The sequence below is a fragment of the Stegodyphus dumicola genome, chromosome 12 (genome assembly GCF_044657685.1).
Source record: "Stegodyphus dumicola isolate Sdum_Otavi_A_Nest chromosome 12, ASM4465768v1".
NCBI lineage: Eukaryota > Metazoa > Arthropoda > Arachnida > Araneae > Eresidae > Stegodyphus > Stegodyphus dumicola.
The window spans coordinates 99,469,705-99,493,695 of NC_140779.1; the positions used below are offsets into that span (position 1 = coordinate 99,469,705).

At 34.8% G+C, this 23,991-nt stretch overlaps 1 protein-coding gene and 1 non-coding gene across 4 annotated transcripts in view; one reads left to right on the plus strand and one right to left on the minus strand.

Annotated features, from left to right (window-relative positions):
- LOC118188222 (homeobox protein extradenticle-like) overlaps positions 1-23,991 on the plus strand; it is a 485,355-nt gene that overhangs the window by 386,071 nt on the left and 75,293 nt on the right. For all 3 annotated transcript variants that reach the window (XM_085806732.1, XM_085806734.1, XM_085806733.1), the window contains exon 3: positions 1,608-1,858. In XM_085806732.1, coding sequence (XP_085662858.1) covers positions 1,608-1,858 — 251 coding nt within the window. The remainder of the gene's footprint in view (positions 1-1,607; positions 1,859-23,991) is intronic.
- TRNAA-CGC (transfer RNA alanine (anticodon CGC)) lies at positions 9,638-9,708 on the minus strand. The gene has a single exon. It is a non-coding gene; the product is annotated as a tRNA-Ala (tRNA).

Genomic DNA, 23,991 nt, shown 5'->3' on the forward strand with positions numbered 1-23,991 from the left:
CGCTCTGAATAAATAAGAAAGATAAATTTCATTATATTCCCTTACTTAATTCTCTACAGTCAGAGTAGTCAGCATCAGTTCTTCATTACATCTTGCGCTATTCCATTGCTAAGCGTCGAGTGAAGTATTTCATAATTTGTAACAATAGTCACTTAAACTTTTCTCTTTCTCGCCCGACCCCCGCCTCTCAGCCATCATGATTAACATTTAAATTCGCCGAAAGTGATAGCCATCAATTAGTGATAATTGTATCTTAAATGAACATCGTTCAGGCGCATTTGCCGCGCTGCGCACGTCTTTGCGTGGTTGAGGGCAGTTTCCACAACCATCAACGACGGCTGCCCATAATTGAATGAGAAGTTTCTGAACGTTATTAGGGTTGCGGACTGGGGGGTGCGAGAAAAAGATCCCACATAAATATTAATTCGTGTTCTTTCGCTCTCTTCCGTGCATTTTTGCAGTAAGTTCCATCTGCACGCGATTTCACCCATCCCCCACGTTGCCCTTCCTTTTGTATCTGGAAGTGGTGCAGTTGTTGAAATTGTACTCGTTGTTTGCTTTTATCTCTTACAATGTTTCACTTCTGTGTTTGGATATTTGTTTTATTTTGCGCGTAAGTGCTTCAGTTTCTGTGTAGCATTCCCTTTTCTTTCATGGTTCTTATTACCCAAATGAAGCAGTGATTCATTGGGGACTTCTTATTTTGTGGGCGTTTCCGAAGCAATCCTTAAACCTTTTGGGTGGTACATATTTCGTTTCTCTTCTGGGGATATTTCGTATGTGCTTTGTTTCTTACTAGCGATCCATTCTTTTCACTATCATGAGTTCATGTTCTCTCTTTCTCTTTTTCTCCTTTTGTTTTATATGCATGTATACATGAATTATTTATGTATAAAAGCATAAAGGACACGAGCTATAAATATAAAGATTCTTATGGCATGAATATTTACATTTTCCTTTTTTATCCTTTGTGCTTTTACTAAGAATAAATGTATTATTTTTTTTAAATGTGTTTTACTTCTAATATCTTCTCTAACTGAAAGAAAGTATGTAGAAGATTTGTGTGCTTTCATCTGTACTAAATTTTTTTTGCTTCTTTGTGTTTAATATTTTTTATTCTATTCCACCCCTTGTATTTCTTATTAGCTGTATGGTTTAACTTGTCTTGATTGCGCGTCTGATTCTGCGCCTGATTGCTTTTGATTTATGCGAAAACATACATAAGTATGTACAAACATCATGAAAATATCCATTTTACAATATGTCTTGGAAAAAAGACTCCTTTAGTTTGTCCGTGCCTACAGAATCACGCAAAAAAATTGTCCAAGTGCATTAGGAACCGGGCAAAATGTGCATTTCCGTTGAAATATGATGCCCGAAATTTTTCCAGATTACAACACTTCTTTTACTTCAGGCAAGGAAGTAAAGATCCATCTTAAAATGCTTGAAACAACAATTGAATTAAAATAATGTAAATTACTCATTTTTCTTCACTTGAGTCTTGTGAAATGTTGTCAAGTTTGTAATATTAATCTTTGACATTGAAATTTTTTTTTTTTTTTTTATTACCAAATATCTTCTAAATATGCTCTCTTTTTTTCATTTAGTGTTAAGTTTACGAAACACACAAGAAGAAGAACCCCCCGATCCTCAGCTGATGAGGCTGGACAATATGTTAATCGCCGAAGGGGTAGCTGGTCCGGAGAAGGGCGGTGGTGCCGGCGCGGCCGCCAACGCTTCGGCAGCGGCGTCCAGCGGTGGTCCCCAATCGGAAAATGCCATCGAACACTCCGACTACCGCGCCAAATTAGCCCAGATTCGCCAAATATACCACCAAGAGCTCGAGAAGTACGAACAGGTAAGAATCCTTTAGCATGCGACTTGGTTTATTTCTAAAGAAGGCATTATAATAAAATTGTAAATGCTATAGTTTTTTTTTTTTTTTTTTTCATTTGAAATTCAGTTTTATATTCCATCATTTTATTTTATGTTTGTTTATCACTTATTGTGTTCTGAATTAGCGTTTTAAAGAAGTATTTAATCAGAATTTTCTTTAACTGAAACTTTACTAAAACCAATCAAGCTGTTAGTTTTTTCAGGGTTTGTGTAAACTCAAATAAGGGGTATTTATACCATTGTAAAGTATTAAAATTAATCTCCGTTTTAAAATAAATAAAAAATTTTAATTAATATGTATTAATATACAGCTTTTCTAGCTGAATTTTTAATAAAAGCAGTTGAAGACTTTATCCCGGTATTAAAAATACTATTTAACTTGATAATCAATATTAATGCTAGCAAGATTACTCAATATTGCTTTTTAAAAATTGTCGTCTGCCTAATTTTGAATTACTGTAACTTTAGGCTAATGTAACGGAAATTTTCACTGTATTAAAGCTAGTAAATTGAAAAGTATAAAAGCAATAATTTTCACTGTATTGTGAATTTAATTTTGCTGTATAAAGCTGCTTATCTTGTGTAAAGCTCTTTGAAAAGAAATTTCAAAGCATGTTATTAATTTTATTAAATTTAAGATTCTGGCCCCCCCCCTCCAGCTTGTGATATACTTATTGATATTACGGATGATTATTGTGGAACTATGTCATTATTTTATGGATTCTGTTTGATGCAATAAGAATAACTAATAATTTCTCCTTCCCCCCAATGGTGAGCCGTAACCGTTTATAGGCGTTGGCCACTACTAAGGCCGGAAGCGACAGTTTGTTTATTATGAAGGTGCCTAATAGGTGGGCCACGTTTGCCTCGTATGAAGAGACGGACAAATTACATCCATGCTTTCTCTGGGATTCGAACCCAGAGCTTCGTATTCACTAACCATTTTGTACGTCTGGGCGGCGAAGAGTTAATCATAATTTTGTTAATTTTTATTGCTTTAAAACAATGGCAAGAAGTTTTTATATGATGCATAGATAAAATCTGTACTCCTATCACATTGTAGCAATACTAGTCTGACCATAAGGATAATATTTTTTCGATGCTGCAATATTTTAATATAAATCCAGTGAAATATTGTAGAATAAATTTTAGAGAATTATGTGTTTCTTTTGCTCCATGAGATAGCTGCATTGTAATTTGTTTTAATTAGACACTTAAGAAGCTTGTTTTAATGACACTGCACTACATTTAATACATCTATTATTAAATTAAAAGCTTTTTAATTCTTAATTCTCGTATTTACTTTTTAATGAAAAATTGCGTAATGTAATTTGGTTATTATAAAGCATTCATATTTTTTCGTAATTCTTTTTACCTTTCTATCTCAACTTTCAGCGACTGCAAATATCTACTAAAGTTCTTTGTTCCGAATAAACACACCCATTGAATTTTATTCGTATAATCTCTATCCTCGCATTCGGAAAGATGCTGATATGTAAAGAAGTGTAATGTGGAAATTAACCAAACTAAAAGCCCTTGCTTGCTTTGCTTCAAATTAGCTGAAAATTCGAAAAATTAATGTGGTACTTAGAGATGCACGTAAGCAGCTACTTGCGCGGTTTTTCCATGTCGTAGTTTCCCTTTCACATCTTCATAAATTCATTATTTTTGCTCAGTTCTCCGCGAATTTTTTTTCTTAATTCCCAATAGCTCCAAATATTTCGGCTCTCATTACATCAAGAGTGAACGTTCCGACACTTTAAAAAGATACAAGTAAATTCTCTCTCTTTTACACACGTTACATCCCTCCAGCTTCCATTCCCAGCCGCTAGAGAGTCCCTGGATATTCCTTATAAACGATTCCGCTGAATAATTTCATTAGTTTACTCACTCGAAAGTTTAGGCAATTAGAAAGATTCCGAGCCATCCATCTCTTCCACTTTTTTTTCCAACCCTCCCCACTTCTTTTTGGGGGCTTATAGATATATTATCCAACCTTTCTTCCGTCCCCATAAACAGTCGGGTGCTAGTATTTCTATTTACCATGAGAGAAATTAAGCTTCTCCGTTTGTGTACCTTCGCACAAAAGCTCGTAGACCGTGCTTTTCTGGTAGGAAAGGGTAGGGGGGAAGCAACTGCAATAAGCCGAGGCACCTAAGTAATAAAGGTTGATGGATTGCGAACAGTAATTGCTGGGGCCTTAACTCTCCCGTAGCAAGTGGTCCAGGCAATTTGGTTAGCCCCACTATTTAGCATACAAATTGCCCCAGTGACGACTAATTACGAAAACTTTTGGGTTGGCTTTTCAAGGTAGTTGGCTCGCTGGCCTGGGGATCGGCTAGAATGTGCGCGAAGCTGGGATTCGCTTAATCGGAGTGACGTTCATATTTTCTGGATTTATAGTGGGGCTTATCCCATGGATATATATTGGACTTTCTGCTATCCGCCGACAATCTGTCAAAAGGGTCAGCGCGCTGTTTATTATGAACCTGTAGCAGAATATTTTATGAGCTGCCACCTGCCGGATCTACTGAATATGAAGTGATTACGGTCTCAGACTGTTCACTGTGTGGAAGTGTATCTGTGTTGGAGGAATTAAATGTTAAAAGACGTTTCTAATGATATATCTTTTTATTTGTAGTCTGTCTTTACGATAACAGTAGTGGTAAAGTTAGCGAATTCAGATATCTAAATTTTGGAGCCAAAATTCTTTTTGTGTTAAGAAAGTAAGACAAATGCAAAGTGTTAGCCGGAAATTCAGATAAAAATTGTATATGTATGTATAATGAGAAATGAACAAATCTTGTAGGACAATTTGTTTCTCTTCTCTCCCCCTTCCAGTGGAAAGTTTTTCAGAGAAATAAAGAACAAACAGACTAATACGAAAACTCTAGCGAATCCTTACAGTAACAAGAATTCGAGACATAATAAATAACATATCCCTTTAAGACAGTTGGGTGAGATACTCAAAATATTTTACAGATTTAAAACATTATTATTTCAAAATATTTAATGTCATGTCGATGATAAAGGGAAAAAGGGAAAATCAAATGGGCTGTAAAAAAATTGCTGCGTGGTACTGTGTTCAATGTAGCGCTCTCTAACGTTTGATTTCCGCGGATTGGACTGCATGACATTGTGTGATTATCATTTCTTTTTTGGAAGACTGTCTACGTGCGTTATGCAAATTCTTCTGTGGGGAGAGTTATTTAAAGTATGTTCAACAAACAAAATGCTATGTACATGTTCTATATATTACTACACTGCATGATAAGGTATTATCCATCCTAGGAATTGTTATAAAACGTATTTTTCATCATTAGGTGATTAAAAGTGACGTTACTCTGTTCAATATAACTAACAGTTTGGCATATTTGCGTAGAACATTTAAACCACAAAGAAAGATATCTTGCAAATTATCATTGCCATATTCTAAGCTCAGATGATGGCTATAAGTAACTCAGAAGTAAGTGATTAATGCGAAGTTCCGGATAGATTCAATATCCTGGACTGGAAAAACATACTTGGTAACCCACCAAACCTGTTTAGAACTAATAAAAATAAAATCAGGCTTCTACAATAGGCACTTGGATACAAAGGATGGTTTATGGATACATCACGGAATTCATCTACAGTAGTGAAACAACTTTTTTGATAACCTTCAGAAACAACGATTTTCATACGACATTGATAAAATGCGCTATTCAAAGCATCCTGTTACCGTTATTGAGTGTTACGTCGCATCTTATGATGTAAATTTAGTGTATATCATTGAAGGCACTACGCTCTTTGTCATCGGGCACGGGTAGTAAACAAATGGCCGATTTCTAATTCGGTCCAAAAATAGCTATATGTTGCATTATCCAAAAACTTCAATACAGTCGACAACTTCCAAGTGAAGCTGAAATCGAAAGTGAATGCCAAGAACCTAACAAATAAAGAGCAATTAATTACAGTCGTAATGTGCTTGAAACCTTCTGAACTGCTTATTTCAGAGTACTTTCTAAGGTTTAACGTCTTTCACTACAGTGTACTACGATCAAACATTTCATAGACGTAAAGCGACTTACCGCGATATCTAAGTGCAACAGAGATTTGTAAAAGATCCTTTATTTTAAACTAAAATGGAAGAACGGAAGGCACAGCTGATGCTTACAAATCCGCCAGCATTTATGTCGAGAAACGCAAAGCCGAAATTCAAATGGAAAGCTAAATTTAAATATCTAATAGCCAAAGGCTACACAGAGCAGTTTAATGGCGAAGATCGCTCGGACTTTACCGGCGTGAATTTAACTTTCGCCAAGAAGTAATGCAATGCCGAAGGCAGGAACTCTTATCTAGACTACAAAACTTAGTAGCGTGGTTTTTTAAAAGGCAGAACTTACTGCGATACTGCTGTGTTATTCTACTGTCTGAAATATACTTCGTAGAGCAATTGCAAAGTTTCTTTCGGTGTATTAGAATGAATGTTACACGAAATGTGTTTCTCATAGGAGGGCTTGGATGGTGATAAGATCTCTCTCTCTTAAACAATCACAAACCCTTATATACGCGCGAACTAATTTACATTCTAGCTGGAAAACGGAAAGAGAGAATTGACAGTACAGATTCCAAACATAAACAAATTAAATAAACCTCACTACTTGAGCCAAAGATCCCCTGTTTAAAGTCTGTGTATTTTTTCTCTTAACGTTAAATAGACTTGTGCATTAAATCAGTAAACATTCTTAAATTCTTTGCAAAATTTCACTCCATTCTTTTAATTAATTATTTTCTAAAATGGGCTCGAGTGATATGCATCTTCAAATGCAGGACTATTAAAAACAGTATAATCATTTAAGAATAATATGCTTATGTGCATTTTCATATTTGTCAGCTGTAACGAAATTTTAATACGATATTTGCTATTTGAGATGATTGCATTTAGTAGCAATGTAAAGAACGACCTTCGCTGAAAATTTTATATTGTGTAATTTCGGTTACTGTTTATCTGTTACAGTTACCGTAATCTTTTGTATATGGCAGAGTACAGGAAATACTGAGGTGAAGTTTAAACGATGTATTAAATTCAATAAGGTAATTTAAAAAATAATTTTATTTTCATTTATTTATATTTACTTTTATTTCCAATTTGTAACGAAAATGTTCTCTGAGCATCTAAGTGCTATCACATTTAATTTAGATCCAAATGCGTGTGCAAAAATTTCGTCTGTTGATGTAATTAATGAATTAATTTAAAGTGGAGGCATCATCGATGTCTATAAAGTTATAGCATTAAACCTGTAGAAGTTTTTGTATGTGTGTATGCATACAAATACACACGCACCCACACATGCATATATAGAATTTGTGATGAATTTTCTAATAAATAAAAAGATCTAGGTTTTTTTTTTTTTTTTTTTTTTTTTTTTTTTTTTTTTTTTTTCTGGAAGGGGGTTAAAATTTTTTAATACAGATTTTTAAAGCTATATTTTTATTTTATAAAATTTAAAATAAAATGTGCTATAATTATACGGTTTATATTTTTGAAATCTGTTATAAATAATTACAACTTCAAATAACAATAATAATATCGAAGAATTGCTGTAGTTTACAAAAAAATTATTACCTAAAATGACGGTTTCTCCCCTTTAATTCCTCTTATTAAAAATTAATAAATGTATTATGCAGAGAACGATAATCTTCATATTACCATTTTCAACTCTAAACACTTCTACAAGCATTTTACGTTTAAATCTCTTTTTATTTAACTAAATTTAAGAATAACGCAAATTATAGTAAATACGGAAGATTTAAATATTTTTATTTCTTCCGCGACTTTTCTTGAATAAATTTCTGTTGTGCCTTGCTTCACGTAAGTCACAGCTTTTCTCTCACTCATTTGCAAAATACCATTTCTAGTATTCATGCATGGTTTTGGTTATTCCATCACAAATAGTGTCGAATCTCGCAGCTTGTGCTGAAAAGTCAGCAGAAGACCCCTTTTCAGTGTCAGTGTATTGTCCCTCTGGTTCGTCGAGTCATCAGAAGACAACTTCCGCGAGCCGTCTGACAGCACGAGAGTGATCACATTCTCATCCTGGACAAGTGAGAGTTGCTTCTGTCAGGTTGTCTGATGGGTTGAGCCACCAGAAAATAGCTAGTGTTCCATTTTCTGCAGAGGTTGGAGGTTAAGTGAAAAATCTTTCTCTTAGCTTTGTTGTTGACTGCGAATTGCGCATGTCCTATATGATACGAGTATGCTTGGTTGACGCTTTCAAATAACATTTACGTCTCTTCTGCCTTTTATCAATTACTAATTAGCTACAAGACAGGAAGGAAAACAAATTTAAATACTACTTTGCAACAGTCTTTGTTATGATTGCATCATAAATGTTTTCCTAGGCCATCAGTCAATGTCTTAAAGATGCTGAAATCTGAAAATAATTCGGCTACCTATCCCTACCAGGAGGTAATTACATGAGTGACAACTATTCGCTGTAGGGCCATTCCGCAGTCTTTCTTTTTCACTGTTTGGGTTACAGTTACTGAAACTAGCCAATAAAAATGAATAAAACTATTTTTCGCAGTCTGTCATATATAGCCTTAATACTGTGTTTTATATTTGTAGCTCCTTACTAAGGATTGGATATTTCATATGTTCATTATTAAAGTGAATATATGAATGTGAATAGCCCAATTGTGTGTGTGCGTGTGTGTAAGGTGCGGTTTCTAAGTTAGTTAACAAGAAGATAAAGTTATTAACAGTTACGAAATAATTATCAAAATGGAATCATGTTCATGTGACTGTGTCCAGTACCTTTCGAAAGTAGTTAATTGCAGTCTTGATGAACGTAATGAACAGTATCTGGTATAACTGCCTGACTTTCGATGATAATTATTGATAGAACTATGCAATTGAATTATCGGCAGGGTATAACTTAGCAATTAATATAATTTAAGTGTATAATTTAGTGCATAACTTTAAGTGTGTTACACTAATATACCATTAATTTTACTATTTATACAGATTTATCGCTATTTTTTGCCTTTGATTTTATGTCGCAAGAATTTTTCTCAAAACTGTTAACGTCTGGGTTTTTTAGAATTATTTAGGGTGCACTGGAATAGTCCATTTTGTGTTCAGTACATTTTACCAGTGTAGGCTTACCGTAGTACAATTCATAAAACCTGTGGTTAACTGGTAAGGGCAATAAACACCGATTTAAATTCAAGTCTACAAATAGGCTCGCTTGCCTAGGACTTTTCATATCTAAACTAAATACCATATAAAAACTCGGGTTTAGGCTCTGAAATTTAAAAAATATTCGCATAATTTTCCCCTTCCTCCACTCTACATATTTTTTCTCTCTGAGGTCTAGTTTATTGATAAATTGTATTTTCCTTGTTTTTTTCTGATGTATTCAATGTTTCAAGATCTGGATTTTTTCTTCGCGCCTTTTCTCCTACGTTCCTCCGTTACTTCTATTAGGAACTGCTGTCAAGTGGAGGTGTACATGGGACTTTACATCGGCTTAGTATCCGAACGTAGATCTCTCGAATACGTGCCGAGTGTGCTACAGTTACACCGCAAAAGTATGCAGAAAAGAGGAAGGAAATACCTCATATACTTCGCCGACTGGGGATTAGGGCACCCAGTCGTCAAATCCTGTCGGTGACGAGTTATTGGCCACCACCTTTTAGTTCGGGCACCATTTGTAGAGTCATTTGGACTTCTTTGATGTTGAAGAAGTGAAAAATGTGCCCTCGCCGGGACTTGAACCAGGACCTCTCGAATGCGCGTCGAGTGTGCTACCATTACACCACGAAGGCATGCTGGAAGGAGGGAGAGAATACCTTTATCGGGTACTTTTTTACGATGCCTTTCTGTTTTTTACAGTTTTGTAGATCTTCTAGAACAAAGGTGCGGGTTGAAAAAAAGAACATTTTAAGATTTTGTGTTTTAGCCTTTGTCATCTATTACATTTGAGACTTTTTATCGCAATAACATGTTCTATTCTCTGAAAATTTGCAAGTTACTTAATCGACGATACTTAGCTATAATTTAAAATACATTTCTAATCAGATGAACATGCTTCTAAGAAAAGGGCCACACTACGATATAATGCAAATCTTAATAATCCTACATAGTGCTATTCACTTAACTGTTCAAATGTATTTCTTATTCTATTATGAACTAACAACTCTTGAAATCATTATCAAGCAACATGCATATTCACTTGGTTTAAATATTAATGAATACAAAGTTAATTTCTTAACAATTTAATATCGGAAAAATTATTAATCAATTTAATACTGGAAATCCTTTTTTTAATGTTTATTGTATAACGTATTGAGTAGAATTTAAAGGATATAATCCAAGCTTTATTTATACAATTTTCGCTTAAAAGCGATAGAGACTTACTTTTCCATTGTTTCCGAATAATATTAGTATGCGTATAATTCACGTGTCTATTAAAGAACTAGTGTTAATTTCACTTATGCTGTAGAGTCATTAGGTTAATTGGAAGCAGAAAAGCTGAAAAATATGCAACCGCCTTCGCTGGGAATCGAACCACGGACCTCTGGAATACCGGCCCAACGTGCTACCGTTACACCACGAAGGCACGCTAGGGAAGTAGGAGAAATACCTTATATACTTCCCTTTTTAAAGGGCGACTAGGGTTTTAGGGGACCTAGTCGCCAAATCCTGGTTGCGGAGAATCATCATCTACAACCCTTTTAGTTCGGGCGCCACTTGTAGAGGCATTAGGATTATTTTTTTATTATTATTTTTATTTATTTATTTATTTATTTATTTTTTTAAGTAAGAGAGATGAAAAATAGCAACTGCCTTCGCCGGGAATCGAACAACGGACGTCTGGAATACCGGGCCAGCGTGCAGGACCACTACACCACGAAGGCTCGCTAGGAAAGTGGGAGAAATACCTTATAATGCAACGCATATGTTACGAGAACGAATTTTCAATACATAAATGTCTACTGCGTCTCTTTTCAAATACAAGAAGTGGAATTATTGCCATATCATTATGCGTGTGCATATGGGCATAGATTGATCGTTTATTATTCGTCCTGAAAAAAAAAAAAAAAAAAAAAAAAACAGATAAATCTTTTATTTTTAATCTGTCTGTTGGTTGATTATCATCACATGTCAACATAATTAATCAAATCTCACTTTTATGCCAGAAAAACTCTCAGAGAAAACTTGGCAACAGTTTCGTAATCAGTCACTTTCAGTTAAGCCCCTGAGAAATATTCATTTCTTGTGTATTAGCAACGCTCTTAACAAGATTAGATGTTCACTAAGTTCACATCGCGTAATAAGATTATGCTTCGATTGCATCGAGTTCATCGCCTCCATTTAAGCCCACGCAATTAAATCCCAACCCCTTGGTTCCCAAAAATATATATCCCTATCCCTGGAAAACATCATGGCTTTAGTCACCATCGCGGCTTATGGCGCTGAAGAATTTTTCCAGTTTTCTGGAGGAGAGGCGGAATAGGCAAGGACAGAAAGAAGAAGAGAAAAGAAGAGAATGGAAGGAGACTTGGGAATGCCAATCAGAACCTAGTAATTATGAAGGGGATGGTCTGTGCTGCGACGAGACTCACCGTAATCGAATTCCACCCGTGGTAATTAGAAAGGAGAGGGCTGCTTGGCTTTTGGCTCCTTTCTCAATTAGAAAGCTCCCCGACTTTAATCTATCTCGGGGTTGATATATATATCTATATATATCCAGATATATCGGTGCCCCAACGTTTCGTCAGGTTTCACCTCTAAGCCTCCTTTTACCGGCTTTTAATTCTTCAGGCGCGCCAGAGAGCTTTTTAATTTCGGTCGCTCTTTTCACGGTGTTCGCCGAACTCATTTCTGTTCTCGTGGAGAAAGGCCTGAAACGAATCTCGCCGTATTCCTCAAAAGGTTTAAAAGCTTCTCGGCACGGATTATTTCCATGTATAAATAATTTCCCGCCCGTTGCCTATCTCCCTTGTTTCTGGCCGAGAAAAGAATGCAAATGGCTTTGGAGTTTCCTATTTATATTTGATTTTGTTGCGTTTCGTATAAAAATATGGAGGAAGTTTATGTTTTCGAATTTGTTCTCTGAAAGCTAATCATTATTTTTAAAGGGGTCTAGTTTTTATCAACGCTATGATTCTTTTGCTTATTAGGCCTGGATTAGATTAGTGTTTTTTGTTGAGCAAAATTTGCTTTGAATGCGCATTTCAATCCAAACAAAGAACTCTGGCCGTTAGATACTCATGATAAAGCAAATACCATGTTCAGATAGTTTCTGAGAAATAAAATGTTTTCTTGAATTTACAATTGTTTAAAACTCCTTACCTTCCGTTAACTATTTCAAGGAATGAGTAAATTTTCCTTGAAAAACCTACTTGTGATTGTTTGAGTACAAATAGTAAACTGGAGATCTGAATTTAGTATTATATTTGCTATTGTCATCGGAATGCGTTGTTAAAACTAAAACACGAAAAGGGGAGAAGTGTATACCAATTTGTGTGTGTTGCGATTTCATTAAATGTATTTTGCCGTTTTATTTTACGTTTCTAAAAACTGATTTAGTATACATAGCAGTATTTTTAACATAGGTATTCTGAGTCAAAATCGGACTTTTTCTAAAATGACATACCTTTTTTTTTTACCATATTTCCATTCTACGATTCGATTTATGGGAAAGTAATAAGTTTTGTAAAAATCGCAAGAGTAGTTTTTAAAAAATTAGGTTTCAAAATGTTAACGCCTTAATGTTAATTGAATATGGTATATATTTATTAATTTTTCTTTTTCTATTAAACTCGCTGAATTCCTTCCTTCAAAATTGGAAATTTAGGTTCAATCCAAATGAAATCCGCTGCTATTTTCTGATTTGTTTTCTAAATTTGTATAAATTTTTTTTGTGAGTTATAAAATTTTTACCATCATCTTAAAGTAGATGTATATCTAGGCATATTTTCCCAAAATTAGAATTTTTTATTCAAAATTTCCGAAGGTACACGTGAATTTATATATTGGAGCGTTTTGAAATTTGGCATATTTGTTATAAGCGCCAGATATAGTTTAAGCACTTTGTTAAAATTATACGTAAGAATGAACGATGCAACCTTGATTCTGCTTATGCACAGTAAAAGGGAAAGGAAAATTGGTTACTATAAATTAAAAATTTCGCCAAGTGAATTATCCTTGACGCTTTGCGTCAAAGTGCGTCAAGACGAATTTTAAAATTTCTCGGTATGTTTCTCATCAAATTTTAAAAAATTTAATATTTAGCCGTAATTTCAGGCGTAGGATCGGGGGGAACATATATGTCATTCCAGGAAAATTCCAATTTCGTGTCCAAAAACCTACATTAGAACAGTGCTGTATATAAATCTACTATATATATCTTAAGTCGCGCTTTCGAGAATTAAGAAATAGAAGTTAAATCTCGTGAATCGGCCCAGTAGAACGGGAGATATAGAACTGTCCTCTCCCCTTTTTTTGTGTGTGTGTTACGTGTACATGCTATATTCCTGTATTTTTGTTAAAAGTTATTCTCTCTTTAGCTTAGCATCATATTTAAATATACGATAAGTAATAGATTGATTGTCTTTCTTTCGGTTGTTGTTTCTTGTCAGTAAATAATGATATTGATGTTATTTTGCAAATTTTCAGTGTTTTTCTTTAAATGAAAAATATTTTAAACTTAGCAAATGATAACTCATAAACTAACAGCAATTAATAATTTTCTTTCTCTAAATACGCTGAGCACTGGTAGTTCGGCCTGGTTTTGGTTTGATTCCAGACGAACGGCCTGGCAGCATGGTTTTACACATGTGTAACATAAATACGAGGTCGTTTTCCTTAGTCTTCTATGAAGACACCCCACTTCTTAAACAGGTAGCCCTCTTAGGTTAGCCATGTTCAAATAACCCAACTTCCAAATGTACTTACTAAAATGAATTGCTTTGTTGTTGAAATTTATGTTCAATCTGATTTGACTTTCCGAACTCTTAATTTCTAAGATGATTCACTTAGATTCCTTATTTTAGACATCGCCTGCTTGTTGCAATCAGTAAACGGAGTGCTAAGAAGTTGGTGAAATGGATGATACTAAGGGACACGTTTAAAATCTTGACTGTGTCAAAAACAATATTTAGGCAATCTATTCCTCAAAATAAAACCTGTGCTCATATGTGGTTTTGAACAGAGAAGGCTGAAGTTTTTTCATTGCACATTTTCTTATGTTAATTTGCATTCATGTTTAAACGGAGGTTGCTCTTATTTGGTAGCTGCAACAAGATTTCTAACATATTTAGCTTTCGCGGCTTGATCATTCCGTGCCCACGAAAATTTTCTGTTATGAATCATTAGTTTTGTGTTCTCGTGAGTAATCCATATTCACGCTTTCAACTTTCCTCATTTGACAAGTTTTTATTTCTGTCTCCTTACCCAGTCTCGCGTAATTCCTGCTATCCTTATCCCGGAAGCGCCTTACCCAACAAACAACTCATCTTCGGGCACATATACCTAAGTCTCTTGTTTCGGACTTGGGGAGGAGGGTGAAAGGGGAGATTTTAAAAGCGTGACAAGAGGGGATCACCTCTTCACAAGGTGCCGGGGATCAAGGGGGGATCGGAAGCTGACAGGACACGGCGACAACCTGTCACTCCCTGATCCCAGTTGCAGCTGCGACAAAATTCCCGTTTTCCTGCAAGAATTTTTCCTGTCCTTCCTTCCCTTCGCGCTGGGCCGGAGATTAGGGGGTTAATTGTGAGGGCGCCTACAAAGTTTTACTGGGATTCTTTTTTATTTATTTATGTCTTGTTCCAGTCGATCGGGTAAGTAAATAAATAAAAAAAAAAAACTGGGAGAGTTTTTGGGGGGAGGGGTTGCGTTCTCTTTTTCATCCTCCTTCGCGTCAATCTAAATAAAGCTCCCGTAAAAGAGTTTATATTGCCGGCGAGAAAAAGTGTTTTATTTTCTCGTTATTTCCAACTTATCCCGTTGTCTTCCCCAGAAGCCGCTGTAAAAGTATTAGGATTTGAGTTATTTCATTTGTGTGGAAGAGAACTGAAAAAACTATTGTTGGTTTCGTCCACTTAGGAAAGAAGAATGGAATCATAGATATCATTTAACATTGTTTTCAGCAGAAAGGCCGCGTTGTCTTTTGTGAATCTGAATTGCATTTGTTTAACTTCAATTATTAATTCATTTTTCATTGTTTAATATCCACATTATATCTTTGCATTGTTAAACGTATCATCCCGTTGGACTTGTGAAAAATATAAGATTTTACTTCCATGTTGTTGTGCCTGTCTGGCATTTTTATGGTCCCGTGATCAATTGATTGAGATACTTCTATCTCTATATTTGGTAACAAATTAAATATGATGGATAATAATTTGATACTATATTAATCATAATCACTTTATGGACTATACCTAATCGTAATCACTTTATAGACTATAAAGGTAAAGTTTCTTCTTAATTCCATTTTGAGAACGGGATGTAAGGAATTAAACGTATTCACTCGCATGCTGTGATTTGTGCTTATATTCTAAAATGTATTTTTTCCTTTAAATATTTAAAAATATCCATTAAAAGAATTGGAGATGTCTATTTTCAGACTTTCAGATTGAGGCATAGTTTGTCTCTTCGTTCCGGTTGAGCGGGTTTTACGTAATGAGTCTAAAGGATGGTTATGCAACAATTTACGATACCCTTCCTTGATATAAAGAAATAAAGAAAAATTAGAAGAGTGAAGAATAAGAAATATATAAATGTTTATAAGGTATTTCTCCCGCCTTCTTAGCATGCCTTCGTGGTGTAATGGTCAGCACGCTAGGTGCGTGTTCGAGAGGTCCGAGGTTCGAGTCCCGGCGAGGGCATTGCTCATTTTTCATCTCTCCTGCTTATTTTACCAATACCTTCTCTCAAGAGGCTGAAATGCAACCGACTCTTCCTCCAAGCCTGTACCAACCATGGGAAATTCCCAGCGTATTACAGACGATTCCTCAGACGGGACGTCAAATGTTCTTGCGTTTTTCGCGGGGAACGCACTTCATTACCTGCTCTCCTGCCCTCTGACAGAGCACCTTCGACAGCAGTTCTTTCCTTCCGACTACATCACATATCGTGTGAATAGACTGTTCACGAACTATTACTGCAACAAGGGCATCTTAGAGATAATGAAGCAAGTGAATGAAAATAATTATATCCAAGAAACTACAGATTAATGTAAAATGTAGAAAGGCGGCCTAACCGTCAGATTGCTAGCAATGACTAGGATGACTTCCTAACCCTGTAGTGCCATTAACTTAGTTTGGCGGAACAGGTTAAGTAAAGGGAGCATATATATATATATATACAGTAAGACCCCGCTTAACGCTGTTTCGGTTTAACGCTCTTTTATTTCAACCCGGGGATTCTCCGAAATTGTGCGCAGCGCTAGGTTTCCAAATAACATATCCGAAACAGTGTAGTTGTGTTTCTTGCTTTGTGGACGCATTTTTATCATTTGAAACATTTGTTGACATTATTGTAAGTTTAAATTTGTATAATACTATAACGATTAATACAGTGACAAATATTATGATCTTTAGTTTTTATCATGGGTGATAATAAAAAACAAGAAAAGAAAGCAACCAGAAAAAGCATTTCACTGGAAACTCAAATGCAAGTGATTAGAAGATTAGATTCTGGTGAACGTCAATCTCAAATTAGTGCTGCATTGATTTTGGCAACTTCAACAATAAGGACAATTCTTAAGAATAAAGAAAAAATACTGTCATCGGCAACTGCAACTACGTCAAGCTCTGCAACTAGAATTACCCGTTCTAGAAATAACATTATAGAGGAAATGGGAAAACGACTGTCTATATGGATTGACGACGAAATTGAACGCAATATGCCATTAAGCCAATCTATCATAATGCCTTCTTGACAAAAAGGCAGAAAATTGGAAACCCAGAATAGACTGAATGATCTGACTGAGAATTTTATTTGTTTTTAAAAGTATATGCGTTTATATTGTTTTTATTTTTGTAAGAAATAAATGTTTGATTTTATTTATATTAAAAAAACATTATTAAATTTAATGCCTAACCATTTTTTATCCGTCTTCCCCTAACCCCATTATTTACATGTTAAGATAGCCTCGCTTAGCGCTGTTTCGCATTACGCTCTACTTCGATGGAACGTATCCTCCGCGTTAAGCGGGGTCTTACTGTATATATATATATATACATATCCTTCTTTCAAGAAATACCTATTATTTCTACAGTGCCACCCGAACTAAAAAATGTGGTGGAAGGTTATTCTTCACCACCAGGATTTGGTTACTGAGTCCCCTAATCCCCAGTCGCCCTTTAAAAAGGGGAGTATATAAGGTATTTTCATGTCTCCTGCTTCGAAAAAACTGAATGTCTCTACATGTTATATATATGTCATCAATTAAAATGCTTCAAAGCACTTTATAGCTTAAATACCATTAATATGAAAAGACAAAATGAACTGTATACTTCTCCGTATTGCATACAAAAACGAATAATCACAGATTCCAAGAGTTAGCTTAACGTTAAATCTCCTGTATTCTTTATTTAAATGACTATAAACTTCCAAATTCCGCGTTAATAAACCTCCAAAGTTCAATTTAATTGTGTAAATTTATTACTTGTCAGACGTTAACGAAATCTGTAGTTATTCAGTTTGTTGATTTACTCTAACTCGGTAATTGCATTTGTTGTCCCTGTATTAATCTGTATTCATCTGAACAGCAGGTCCTTGCGACGATAAGTACATTTACTTGGGCTGCCAAATTTTGCCTGATTGCCTTCATTCTTCTCCCAGCTAGTCCACACAATCTCAATTTTTCATCCGGTTTCGAACGATATCTACACTCTCTGAAGATGAAAAGTATTTTGTCTCCACTCTGCAGCCTAAAGTGCTTATATTTGCTTATCTACCAGCTATTCTTCTATATCGAAAAAATAGCTTCTATCTTGGGAAGTCCTCTCTGCTTTCACCCCACTTTAGAAAAATCGTTATGTCTGCCGCAACCCCCTCGCTAACCTTATATTCCTGTGAATAAGGGCGGTAGATTTTTTAGTTGGAAGGGGAGGGAAAAAGAAATTTGCCATTTCAATAATAATTCGAGGCAAGTGCAAGAGGGTGTAATCAGATTTGCTGTTAAGCCTTGTGGTTTTGGTGCAGCGAAAGGCCTATGTGGATTCTTCTTGTGAGTTCAAGCGATTAGTGGGGTAAGTCCGAAAATGTCGTATAAGATAAATTCCTCATGAGTAGTGTTTGGCACCTTTATGATGTAATCCCATCATTTGCATAGAATTTTTACATTCTTAAGACTGGTACTAAAGCCTGCTTGTATTTTAGAAAATTCAAATATTGATTCCATTGCGTGAAAGAGAATATTTCGTAGTCTTCTCAATGCAATACGGATGCAAATGCAAAATGGCAGCTCGTGTTCATTTAAGGATGTGAAGTGCAATATAACGTTCACACAAATTTTATGTATATTCTGTGGTAAAGTTCATTGTTTTACCTAATGTGAAGTGTATATCGTTAAATGAAATTTTGTTTATGCTATCTAAGTATCTATATCTTATATAGTAGCTTCATTTTATATAAATTTATGTGGGGAATGACTAATATGAGATTTGTTATAATTGTGAATAGTATTTTCAGTCTATTAAAGTCATGTGTATAATTCCTTAAATTGTATGTTGTTGTGATTTTTACGTCATCCTTTCTAAAGAATTATAATTTAGTTGCAAAGCTCTGTTTTTATATATCTCCATCTCATTCGGCTCAAAATATCCGGACAAGACCATTTTACAAATTTTCTGTAGTGGTTTCAAATGTGAGATGACATTGTGAACAAATGTCACCGAGGCACTGAGGTGACAAATGTGGGACATCGCGATGACAAATGCGAATGGGACATCGAAAATGCAATGAATCTTTTCAAGAGGACCTTTCTCTAAGACGGTCACCTTTGAAAGTTCTCAGATTTCTGAGAATGTAAACTAGCGTCGGTTAGAGAAACTTCACTATACAATAGAATCCCTTTTATCCGGGCCAGTACCGGATAAAAAATTTTTCCGGATAATTGAATGCATATTTCTAGAATTGACTTCCTCGTGTTTTGTAATTCCATTTGCAGAAATTGCACCATACGAAGTTCGCCCACATTGTTTTTAATCTATCGGCGCCAAAATCAAAAAAATAATATTAAAACTCGTGCACATTATTTAAAATTAAAACCCACAAAATGATTTTATATTTCAGAAGAACAAATTTAAAGAACATTTTAAAAGTACATTTTTTATTATTATTTGAAAATTACAAATTTCATGGCATATGGCATATTATTTCGAATGTCTGATTGCTTATAAGATTGTCGCCCTAGTGTTAAAAATTCGTTTTGCATACATTGAAGCTTCAAAATATTATGTACGGACATCGATGAATAGTTCTCGCAGTTTTTCGTCAGTTTTTCCACGCGTCGTGTCATCTTCGTATCTCTCCTACTCATCTTCCTCCTTTCCCAGTACACGTTCAATTATTTCATTGTAATCTTGAAAGAGTGCGAGGATAACTGCATTGTCTGCATACATCCAAGCATAACTTCTACCTGGCGTGTTTTAAATCAATAGAATCTTTGTCATTCGATTCGTCATTCATGAGTCACAATTTAAACCCACAACTACCTAAAATAATTTCTTTGCATCTCTCCAGGAAAGCTACAAAGTAGTAGTTGGCGGCAAAAATATAACCCAAATGTTTTTAACACGTAAGTTTTCAGATTTTTATCCCATTACATACTTTGTTGTCTCATAGCCTGAATTTCGGATTTAAATCTACACTCTGAAAAGGGCCGTTATTTTAATATTGCCGGTTAACTGGATGCCGGTTAGGCATGTATAGTATTTAAAAATAATCTACTAAAAACGAGTAAAGCAAAATTTGTCAGATATGTATTGCAAGCTGCTGTTTATATTAAAGAATCCCCCAACCTGAATGTTAAGTACTGTATTTAAGCACACTAATGTATAAAAAAGTAGATTAATCACAGATTATTCAATATTATCTTTGTTGTTGCTTTAGATATTAAGTATTTAAAATATAATTTATTGGTAAAGAATTTTGGAATATTTTAGCTGAGTATTTTAACGAAAGTTCGAACGACTGCCTCGCTGTTAAAGAGTTCATAAATGTTTGCTGCAGATGCAGATCACACTTCAAATTAATTTTGTCATATTTATTGTATCAAATTTTCTTTTCTTCAGTAACATATAATCATGTTTTAGTATTACGTTTAGTCATGATACTATAATATTCTGCATTCCAATACTGCTAGAGAATCATTTAAATGTGCTAAACATTCACTTTCTCCATTTGAAATATTGCGGTAGAGAACATAATTTATAAAACCTATTTAGAGAGCTTGTTTGTAACTACAGTCATCAAGATTTAGTTTTATCACAACAGTATTAGATTAGAGACTAGCTTAAAAATTAACCAATATCTTTTCTGTTTTATAATGCTCTTTATATTGTTCTTATAGATATTATAATCTTTATATTTGTTAATGTCTGCTAATTTTTCTTTTGGTTCTATACATGAATTAATCATATTTATTTTGTGATAAATGAAACTTCTTTATATCAAAGAGCTGCTTGTTAAATATCTACATTTCTCGTGCAATAAAATTTAGGTTCACAAATTGGAATACTAATAAAGTAACAACAAATCCGGAAAGAAAAATTATTTTCCTCTTTATCTCAGCTTGAGGAGAGCGAAATGCGACACTTAACCTGAAAGTCTAAGCTCAATAATGTATTGTTTCTGTGGCATTAGTATTAATTAAACCTCTTAGATACCGTTGGCGAAAGTGGTAATTGCATGTCAGAGTAAATCTTTATAAATTGAATGGGAAAATAGTATGGAACCGAGCATTGTAGCAGAGAGAGGGTTGGAAGTTATCCAATGATACCGAAGTTGTAATTTTCTGGAAAAAAAAAAATAGCATTTGCAGTATTTCTGAGCTTTTCCTTTATTTTACTTTTCGTATTTATACGAAATTTTTCGTATGAAATCTTTAAAAATTGATCGAATGTAGTTGAGATTTTAACAGTTTTGCGTACAATTTGAAAATTTAAATGAATAAAAACATTTTTATGCATTGAAATAGTCAGAAAAGTAAATTTGAATTATTAAACGTTGACAGTTGACGGGAGACAGAGACGCCATTATTTCTACTAAGAGGTTAGTTGGTAATGTCTCGTGTCCCCGCAAATCTAGGAGGTTCCAATCCCGCGGACGCGCTAGCTGCATGGGCGTTTTCGTTGTTTTCACCATGTGTATCGTGTATGTTTGTTACCTTTAGAAAGTCGTCCACGAAGGCATCCATCCTCTTAGGCAGATAGCCCTCGAGTGCTCTGCCATTATCAAATAAACCAAAGCCCGCATACATTAGGAGACACATCACATGACATTGTAAAATATTGTGGCCGTTGTGGCTCAGGACATAATTATATTATTTCAGATACTCATAATTACTTCACGCAGAACATACATTAGTACACATTTCAAATGCACTTCACTAAGACAATGCTTTAAGTAGGCACTATAAAATTGTCAAAATATATAAGTATTTATTCATTTGCATTTTAAATAAATAATAAAAAAAAAAAATCTTTGCAGTACATAAGAAATCAGGAAATCGTATTAACTTAGGTTACCAACTTAAAGTCAATAAAATTTGAATTGTCTAGACAAATACTTAAAATTAATTTTTGCAATCTTTTCTCTAAACATATTATGTAACATGTTTGAGTACAGTACCATTAATAGAAATTAATGCAATTTATGAGTCACAGCGAGATTTTTAATTTAACAGCAAATTTTAAATATCATTATTTTCCGATTTTTATTCATATCATTCTTTCTATTGCTGATCATGCGATCTTCTATTCTATTACCGTTTATCTTAAATCGATATCATTTTCTTTTTAGCTATGATCAAATTTAATTGGCTTTTATCTGAAAAGCCAATTAAATTAAATTATCTTTATCTTTTATCCCATTTAATGTAATTCAGTTTATATACAAGATGGTCATAAAAACTGTCCTGATATATGAACCCTTAGCGGCCTATCCGATCAATCAATCTAAATGAAATTTCTCGTATTGTTATTTGAAGACATATGCTCGAGATTGTCATAAGTTAAAACAATAAAGCTCTCACGGTTACGGTTGCAATTGGCAACACCCACCTTTTTTCCTGTGTAAATTGATCAGCTCATTTAAAAACCATAAATGACGTTGAAACAATGCACGTATGACGAAAATTGCAGACGTAAAACATATGACCAGTATTGTAAAGGACCAAAAACAACATAAGAAAGGAGAGGGGAAAAAGCTTCTATAAGTTTCCAACATGAACAACATTTCAAGGTAGAGTTATATCCAGGAACTTTCCTGGTACATAGTTTCGTGGCCATCGCGATCCCCCGACTTCACCCCGATGGATTTCAAATTCTGTGGTTATCTGAAATCTAAGATGTACACATCAGTCCACGAGATTGGTCGCAACTGAAAGATACCATAAAATGCTAAGTTATACAGGTTTCTCCTTCCTTGTAATTTCCCTCCCCCCCTCAAAAAAAATTCTGTCTCCTCTGTTGTGTTTTCATTGGTCCTTAATAGTGCTCTTCTTTGCAAATATCTTAATTTACGTCTTCTTTAATATCTTAATACGTCAAATTCCGTCATGTGTGTGTTCCAACGTCATTTATGGTTTTTCAATGCGTTGATCAGTTTGCGTAGGAAAAAAAGTAAGTGTTGCCATTCGAAAATTTCGATTTTTTTCCACTGTAACCGTGAGAGCTCCCTTGTTTTAAATCATCATGGTCTCGAGCGCATAGCTTCAAATAACAATATCTGAAAGTTTATTTCGATTGAGCTAACGCCGCTAGGTCTGATAGGTTCATTTCTGTTGTTGTTTTAATTAATTTATTTTATTACTTTCATCAGACTGTTTCTGACTTATATGAGCAATGAAAAGATTAGCACCTCATCTCTACTCAGGGGGATATTGTTTATCTTTCGAAAAAGAGCGCTTAAGTTTTATGAAACTTGTATAGATACTAGGTTTTTTTTTTTTTTTTTTTTTTGGAAGCAGGAGAGATGGAAAATGAGCAACGCCCTGGCCGGGAATCGAACCACGAACCTCTGGAATACACGCCCAGCATGCAGACCACTACACAACGAAGGCACGCTAAGAAGGCGGGAGGGAGAAATACCTTATAAACTGTAATGCATTTGCAGAGTTAATTTGTGTTTCATATTAATTACTGTTCATCTCCGTTGTTCGCTGTCTGTAATTTTAACCTTTTTAATACCTTTCTCATCTCTGTACCGAAAATATTTTGCTATGTTTTTTTGTATAAGATATGACTTTTGTAATCTTTGCTGTTTGCAAACGGTTTGCGCATCAAAATGGATTACTTGACAAAATATTAACGTAGTCTCTTGTTCAAAACTTTCTATCAAATAGACTCAAAATTATACCAGCATTTGAATGAATTTACTGAAAGAAGGCGTCAAAATTCGATGTTGTCTTCAATACATAAGAAATGTAGATGACTTGAGCCGGTTTCTCCATAATTCAAAACTCTTGGTCTAGGCTGGGGGGAGAGTTGGAACAAGCATATTCCAGAAGAGATTTTTGGTCGTGGTATCTTCTCGAGTAAAACGGGGGCAGGAGTAAGGGGTGGGAAAGATTCTGAAGCAGGCGCTAAGGGTAATATAGTTTCGATTTTCTTTTCGCTAAAACCCTGCCGCTTCCATGAAATATTCAAGCCCTTTTCTGCTTGAACTTTAAGTAGCGGCTTCGACGATAATGATATTAAGTTGGTTTAGAGATTGATGGCTCCCGCAGGACAGGGTATAACAGAAAAGGGAGGGCGGTACAGGGGTGGCTAGGAGGGGTGCACGAATCCCGCATAGTCACCTGAGGACACCAGGGGAGACCATTTTTAATGAATTAGTCGCTGTCTCCCTCTCTCTTTCTTATAAAG